The sequence below is a fragment of the Penaeus vannamei genome, chromosome 30 (assembly GCF_042767895.1).
Source record: "Penaeus vannamei isolate JL-2024 chromosome 30, ASM4276789v1, whole genome shotgun sequence".
In the NCBI taxonomy this organism is placed as follows: Eukaryota; Metazoa; Arthropoda; class Malacostraca; order Decapoda; family Penaeidae; genus Penaeus; species Penaeus vannamei.
In genome coordinates, this window is record NC_091578.1 from 8,898,182 (window position 1) to 8,905,681 (window position 7,500).

The following is a 7,500-nucleotide window of genomic DNA, read 5'->3' on the forward strand; positions in this document are numbered from 1 at the left end:
GAGAGAGAGAGAGAGAAGGGGGAGGGGAAACTGTTATATCTCATTTTTTCCATGCATCTCTAAATAACTAAGCAAAATTAATCCAACTTGCACAATCCACAGGAGCCCTCAACAGGCACTCGAAAGACCTATCGTGTAAATTCTATACCGCGTGGGTTCGTGTATGTCTTCAACAACAAGTTCACGGGACAAGAAGGTGAACGCCTTGGTGCTGAACTAGATTCGGTAAACCTCAAGGAAACGTTCACTGCGCTGGGCTACGCGGTCTTCCTCAAAGAAAACCTCAGAGCTCAGCAGATGAAGGACGAATTGGACATCATCAGGGTGGATCGAAGGCTGAACGACGTCGATGCGCTCATCATCTTCTTCCTCAGCCACGGAAGCTCTCCCTACAGCTTCAGCGGGAACGACAACAAGGACTTAGACCTGCGGAGTCTCCGGCGGAAATTCGCAAACTCGAAGTGCCCTCAGATGAGGGGGAAACCCAAGGTCTTCTTCGCCAACTACTGCCGAGGCGATCGATTCCAGAAGAGGATCGAGTTCGATAGCGCCCTCGAGTACGACGACGGTAGTGTCGAGGCCCCGCGAGACATGGTGACCATCCAGGCTGCTATAGAAGGTGTCAAAGTGCCTAGGAGCGAAGCAATGGGAACGTATTTTGTCAAGTGTTTGTGCGACATCCTGCGCCACCACGGTAGATCCAAGAGTCTGAAGGATGTTTATCACGAGTTGGACGAAAGGACACGGGAGGTGGGTGGCACGCAACCCATGTGGGAGGACTATATTTTTCACGATTTTTTCTTTTAAGTCAATGCAATATTTTATCTCAGATATTATGCTTCACTAACATTTATGTTTGCAAATATGAATTGTAAAACGGGAGAACGCAATATCTGCCATTATGATGTGGAAAAACGTTAAATTACCGGCACATGTAAACTTTAAAAGATTGTTGAATGGGAAATGTCATTTGGAAGTACCTAGTCACTAGACGTGCTGTGATATGTAGGTAAATACATATGATAATCATAATAATGATGATGATCGTAAGTAATGATAATAGTAATGGTAATCATGATAATGATAATTATATAAAACCAATACACAACAGTCGTTTTATTTTGCCTCATTCCATGCCTTGTTTGCTTCTTTATATTTGTATAATAAACTGTTACAATCATCTCAAAAGATTCCATGAAATTATAGAGAAGGTAATATAAAATTCTACCGCTATGAAGGTTATTTAGTGGACCATGCGTTGGCAAAACTGCCTTTCCAAATTATGTGAGTATATAAGATTTCCCCAAATCTCAAGGATTATAATAATTAACGATAAATGACGTAAACTTCACAGACTAAATTTCATATATGTGACTATGCAAATGCACGATATGACTGACTTCATATACTTTCGTGTGACATATATATCTCTGGTTATAGACTGTAGTGCATGTGCAGTGGTGAGTCGATCCTTTCGAAAAGAAAGGGATAATTATGATATCTTCACACTGAGTAAACCCCATGCTGGACCCCTGGAAGTCATATGGTTCGTAACTAAATATAAAGGAGAGGCCTTATACTACTCACAACCAAATGTTCGGAATAAAGCACAGAGAAGTGGCACACCCAGCGGTCAGTTCCACACATGATTACACATCTGTGTACCAATGTGTACATGCAAACATCAGGTATACTCGTATATTTGACAATTATTTGTACACGTGTACATGTGACGGGAAACAAATACTTGACAAAACCTTTAATAACCTTCATGTATATATTGGTTTTCACAAATCATTTACCTTCTTTTGTTTACCTAGTAAATTTCCTGGTATACTTCTTGCTCTCCCCTACCATCAGGGACAAGTTTGTGGGGATGTAGGGGGTGTCCTCAGCACAAGTTCAATGTATATGAACACAAGGAACATGTAGCCAGGTAGCTCCACTTCCATTTAGCTTGTTAAACGCAGGAATGAAACTGACCTTTAGCCGAGGGTGTTCTGATGGCTGTCAATGGTAAGGAACTCTTCGTTGTCATAAATAAAAGGGAAATTTTGGTTTTACTTTTGGGAATTATAACAGTGCTGAATAGATTATCTGATATCTCACGGTATACTCTACTTGATTTAAGTGTCGTGATGTATTAATTCCACCTATTTTTGACACATTTGATTTGTGTAATATTTTGTTCTTTTCAGTGCATTTTGTGTATGGTTCACTAAAAACATTTGAAAAAAAGAGAAAGAAAACAAGAAACAAAGTAATAAAGAAGTATTCAATATTTGCAATGAATAAAGTCGATGAGGTGGGGCTTAGTTCAGAAGTTGCCAACCAAGGTTTTTCTCAGGCCAGAGTGGGAATACCTGTGCACAAGTACCTTAAATGAACAACTGAGGCTGGGAGGAATCCATCAGCATCGTTATCGTCGTGAAATGTGGCTTTTCCTGAAGAATTGCCATTCAGGTTTCTTTCCCCTTCTCTTCTCTGATCTTTCTTCCTCTGCATTTGTTGTTGTGAGATTATCGTATTTTATGATGTAGCACATAACACAAATAGTGGCTGTTGCTAACTAAAAAAATCTTAAAGATCCAGCCTGAATTCAGTAGTAAAATGTATGCATATCAAAGCAATGTATTCTTTGAAACAACACGAACATAGAAATCATCAATAATAATAATAATAAAAAAAAATTGAAATTTCCCATAAAAAAGTAAAGAAAATAGTGAAGCAAATTCTTCATATTATATTTCCCAAGTTCCTAGTATGTGCTTAGTGAATAATCATATACGAACCAGCTTAATTGATCATAATATCACTTCACCCATCTCTACAAAATATTTACAATCAAACAGCTGTAATTTTGCCACTAAATGTCGCCTTTACCGCAAACCATACGAATGCGATGATGGAGCTTAGACTTCGAATTAAAATGTCTACAACTTATTTATTGTCCAAAACAACATCTGCACTTCAGTTAAATATTGCAAATCTATTACTTACATTACAGATTTGCATAAATTGTTGCATCATGACATACAGATAATCAATTGCTTAGAAACTGCAATCAACGCCGAAATGATGGCTCGAGTTTCGCATTCGGACCATTACTGCTGGATAGGTGGAAAACGCCGGCACGTCTGGCGTAAAACAGGGCAGCATCCTCTGTCCCCGTCTCTTTAATGCCTATAAGAGCAAATGTTCCCCCAAGATAAGATGTAATATCAATGATCAACTTGCAAATCACTCACTGTATGCAGATGCCATTGTTCTCTTTGGCAACTCATTAGCAGGCTTACAGACTTTGCTTAGTGACTCTGCTGATTACACAGCTGTTAAGCTCCTCCTGAACACCAATAAAACGAGAACTATTTTTTAAAAACAAATCACGATTGTTTAAAACGCCTGCGGCAGGAGTCATGGTTGTCAAAATTAATATCCAATTTATTAATGTTTATTTCGGTTATGTGGTCACACAAGAACTTGGACAACCGTCACATAGAGAAGTTCCATAGGAGATTGTGTGTTCGGGCCAAATGTTATATTTCGAACTTTTAACTTCACATGATGTTTGGACACCTATTTAAAAGCTTACCTCTTTCCCATTTACCTATTTACCTCTTTCCACTGCATGCAGCTTGGGATGGACTTCAGATTTTCGCAAGCTTCGTGTATGTTAAAATAGCCTACGGAAGGTGTTCGGCATTCACAACCATAGCAGCATCTCTCACGCATCTTTACAGAGCTGCGTCGTAAGGGTGATGTTAGCTTGCTGGCCTGCATTAAACTGGCAAACAGCAAATTGCTTAACAGCCTACACTTCACTTCCGTATTAATGTATTTACCGACTTTGTATTATTTTAGTTGTATGTAGAATTATATCTATGGTATACGAAATAAATATTATTCTCATCATCAACATCATCGTTATTATTATTATTATTATTATTATTATTATTATTATAGCACACACACACACACACACACACACACACACACACACACACACACACACACACACACACACACACACACACACACACACACACACACACACACACACACACACACACACACACACACACACACACACACACACACACACACACACACACGCACACACACACGACTCTTTTATGGCGTTTTGTGGCGTAAGTGGCACTGGTAAGAATCTAGACATAACCTCTCTTGCATCATTACATCTTAACAGGGAAAGACGGGTGCCGTAAAGTTACACCGCATGCTTGTGCGGGAGGATTTCTGTCTGCCCCTTCTCTGTCTCTTTCTCTTTCTCTCCCTCTCTCCCTCCCTCTCTTTCTCTTTCTCTCCCTCCCTCCCTCTCTCTCTCTCTCTCTCTCTCTCTCTCTCTCTCTCTCTCTCTCTCTCTCTCTCTCTCTCTCTCTCTCTCTCTCTCTCTCTCTCTCTCTCCCCCTCCCTCCCTCCCTCTCTTTCTCTTTCTCTCCCTCCCTCTCTCTCTCTCTTTCTCTCTTTCCCCCCAGCTCTCTCAGCTGTGCCAAGAAAATAATATCACAGGGATAATGATACGAAGTATTTCTGGTCCAGACTGAGTGTATTTCGCGCCTTTTCTGGCGATATATATAACCTTACGGCCGAGTTTCTTATGAAAGACGAAACAAAAATGCTCATAAAACAATACAAAAATAGTAGGACGAAGAAGAGAGGCTACGAGTAAAATACAAATTGATTATAATCAACTGAATGACGTCAGTTGTCTGTTTGAGGTCAATAGAAATGGAAACCGATAAATAAAAATGCAAAGAAAAACAAAAACAAAATGGCCGTAGGAGTCGAAAAAGACAGGAAACAGAAACAGTAAGAATTCCCCCCCCCCCCTCCCAGTCGCTGACCAGGATGTGGTGGACCAAAATGTCACCTTCCACATCCATTATCAAATAACTACAAAAGAATAACAATTATGATCACTGGGCAGAATAAAAAGAATAATTCTAATACATGTTTGACGTATATACAGTATCTAATTTTATCTGAATTGCCCAAAATCAATTTATTCGTGCTAAGTGTACATTTCTTTACCTACAATTATTATATCTCTCTATCTCCTCATCTCTGCGCTTCGTAGGACTGAAGTAAAAATTCCGAAAGACGTAATCCTCCCACATGGGCTGCGTCCCCCCTCTCTCGGCTGCACTTCGGTCCAGCTCCAAGTAGATTTCCCGGAGACTCTTCCCGCCGGCGTGTTCCTGCAGCACTTGGCACAGGTTGCGGATGAAGTATGTCCCGAAGGAGGCGTTGCGAAGGGCGCCGCTTCCCTCCCCGGCAGCGTGGACGGTCACCATGTCCCTTGGAGAATCCGAAACTTCGAAAGCCGGGCAGGTCTCGAAAGCGCCTCTGCGACAGAAGTTGGCGAAGAAGATCTTAGGTTTCCCTCGGAGCGCTGGACACTGTCCGTCCGTGAACATGCGGTGGATTCTGGAGAGGCACAGACTTTGGCCGTCCTCGGTAAGGAAGTCGCGAACACCTTTTCCGTGGCTTAGAAAGAACATGACCAAGCTGTCGACGTTCCTAATGCTCTCTCCATCTCTTATGAGTTTCAGCTCCATCAGAGTCGCCCTTCTGGACAGATCCTCTTTGACAAACACTCGATAACCCATGTCGGTGAACGTTTTCTGGATGCTTTCGGAGTCGTAGTCAGCCCCGTCGCGTTGGTTGTGTTTTCCCGTGAACTTGTAGTTGAAGACATAGACATTGCCCCGAGGGTGAGAAGCCATCCGGTAAGATTCAGTCGATGTCTGTGGAAAATGGACTAATTTGGTAAGTAAATAGATGAATGATTAAAGCAGATTAACGTTAGAAATGTAATGATTCTGGTTATGCAATATATAATTGTTCAGAAAATGGACTAATTTGGAAAATCGTAGTAAATAAATGAATAAATAAAGCAAATTAACGGTATAAATGCAATGAGGATTCTGATTATGAAATATATTATTGTTCAAGTTTTATCGTGGTAAGTAAATAGATGAATAAATAAAGCAAATTAACGGTAGAAATGTAATGAAGATTCTTATTATGAAATATATAATTGTTCAAGTTTTTAAAAGTTAGGAAAGTAGTCATATATATCATATTTCAATATATTATATCAATGTGTTCCATAATGCTGGTAGAGTAAAATACACAATTACATTATCTTCCTCCTTGCTCTGTGACTCTCCCTTACTGAGCTCTGAATCATACAGCTGTCTGAGGCCAAACGCTTCCTCCTCTTCAGTGTCCTCTTGTTCATATAACTGTGTGAGATTCAGTTCTTCTTCACTTAGCTCTCCCTCCTCTCTTTTGCTGTGTTCTGTCCATGGCTGTTGCAGGTGGAACTCTTCTTCACTCTCTTCTTGGCTTTGCTCATTCTTCTCGTATTCTTGGCCTCGTTCTTCCTCTTTCTCTTCTTGGCTTTGCTCTTCCTCTTTCTCTTCTTGATTTTCCTCTTCCTCTTCTTGGCTTTGCTCTTCCTCTTCTTGGTTTTGCTCATTATTCTCGTATTTTTGGCCTCGTTCTTCCTCTTTCTCTTCTTGGTTTTCCTCTTCCTCCTCCTCTCCTAGGCTTTCCTCTTCCTCCTCCTCCTCTCCTAGGCTTTCCTCTTCCTCCTCCTCCTCCTCTCCTAGGCTTTCCTCTTCCTCCTCCTCCTCTCCTAGGCTTTCCTCTTCCTCCTCCTCCTCCTCTCCTAGGCTTTCCTCTTCCTCCTCCTCTCCTAGGCTTTCCTCTTCCTCACTGTCGTCTGTACTGTCCGAATCGCTTTCCTCAGTTGATTCCCTCGTCTTCCTTTCGAGTGACGGTTTGTTATCGTCATACTTTTGGTGCTCCCTACGACGCCTCTCCCCCTCGCGAACTGTTGCCGTCGTGCCATTCGTCCGCGGCGCGAATCCGAGGCGGAAGTTGGCTTGCTTTTGCGACTTGCGGACGGCTCCTTTCTCTTCGTTTGAGGTCAGCCTCCCTTCGCTTCCCGTGCTCTGTTCTCGTCCCGTTCTTGATCTCATGTGGGGTGCGGTCATCCTCTGGGGAAAGGTTACATCATATATATATATATATATATATATATATATATATATATATATATATATATATATATATATATATATATATATATATATATGTACACACACACAGACACACACATACAAACACACACACATACACACACACACATACACATATATGTATATATATGTATACTTATAAGTATATATATGTATATTCATATGTATAAATGTGTATATGTGTGTGTGTGTGTGTGTGATTTGATGAACAGACTACTAACTATATACTGTCCTCGGTGTACTTTAAGACCTGATGTGGCTAGCTTTTATTTAGAAAAAGAGAGAGAGAGAGAGAGAGAGAGAGAGAGAGAGAGAGAGAGAGAGAGAGAGAGAGAGAGAGAGAGAGAGAGAGAGAGAGAGAGAGAGAGAGAGAGAAACTGAATAATAATATTTTCATACACATTCATTTATGTACATTATTTTTTCTAGT

At 40.8% G+C, this 7,500-nt stretch overlaps 2 protein-coding genes across 8 annotated transcripts in view; one reads left to right on the top strand and one right to left on the bottom strand.

Annotated features, from left to right (window-relative positions):
* Window positions 1–101: 101 nt before the first annotated feature.
* On the top strand, window positions 102–1,108 carry LOC113800243 (uncharacterized; the record flags this gene model as incomplete). Its single annotated transcript, XM_027350986.2, is given in 1 exon segment — window positions 102–1,108. A coding segment is annotated over 1 exon segment (706 nt), but the record flags the coding sequence as incomplete, so codon positions are not given.
* A 3,440-nt stretch (window positions 1,109–4,548) lies between these two features.
* Window positions 4,549–7,500, bottom strand: part of LOC113800237 (uncharacterized) — a 16,647-nt gene continuing 13,695 nt past the window's right edge. For all 7 annotated transcript variants that reach the window (XM_070142902.1, XM_070142903.1, XM_070142901.1 and 4 more), the window contains 2 exons: window positions 6,165–7,028; window positions 4,549–5,768 (listed from right to left, as the gene is read on the bottom strand). In XM_070142902.1, the coding sequence (XP_069999003.1) occupies window positions 5,049–5,768; window positions 6,165–7,028 (1,584 nt within the window). In that variant the 3' untranslated portion in view covers window positions 4,549–5,048. The remainder of the gene's footprint in view (window positions 5,769–6,164; window positions 7,029–7,500) is intronic.